General features: G+C 64.4%; 1 protein-coding gene across 1 annotated transcript in view; it reads left to right on the top strand.

Annotated features, from left to right (window-relative positions):
• The window catches only part of LOC107120836 (kielin/chordin-like protein), a gene marked incomplete at its 3' end in the record, with an annotated part of 65,489 nt that overhangs the window by 25,317 nt on the left and 39,832 nt on the right, over nt 1-340 (top strand). The window contains exon 6 of the mRNA XM_015423606.1: nt 14-81. Coding sequence (XP_015279092.1) covers nt 14-81 — 68 coding nt within the window. The remainder of the gene's footprint in view (nt 1-13; nt 82-340) is intronic.

Below are 340 nucleotides of genomic sequence, written 5' to 3'. Positions count from 1 at the left end.
TCTTTCCCTGTAGGTTGTGCGGATGGCCGAAAGGAAGGCGAGACCTGGACCCTCTGGCCATGCCAGGTTTGCCGGTGTGAGGTAAGGAGGGGGCCCGACCTCGATTGTACCATCCGCCTGGGGGTCTGTCCTACCCAGTCCCGGTCATTCAAAGTCTGGGTCTGTGCGCCATTCAGCGCCAGTGCCCTGATCCCATCGATCTCTTAGAAGGACCTCAAATGGGGGAGTCTCAGAGGTCATTTCGGGGGGGATCGCGGGGGATCGCAGTTCCCCCGGGTGAGGTGCGGGGGGCGGGGCACATGACAAAGCCCCGCCCCCCGCTTCCGGCCGCCCCGCTTCC

This window comes from Gekko japonicus, unplaced genomic scaffold, assembly GCF_001447785.1.
Source record: "Gekko japonicus isolate JY-2015 unplaced genomic scaffold, Gekko_japonicus_V1.1 scaffold4764, whole genome shotgun sequence".
In the NCBI taxonomy this organism is placed as follows: domain Eukaryota; kingdom Metazoa; phylum Chordata; class Lepidosauria; order Squamata; family Gekkonidae; genus Gekko; species Gekko japonicus.
This window is presented reverse-complemented; position numbering and strand designations above follow the sequence as displayed.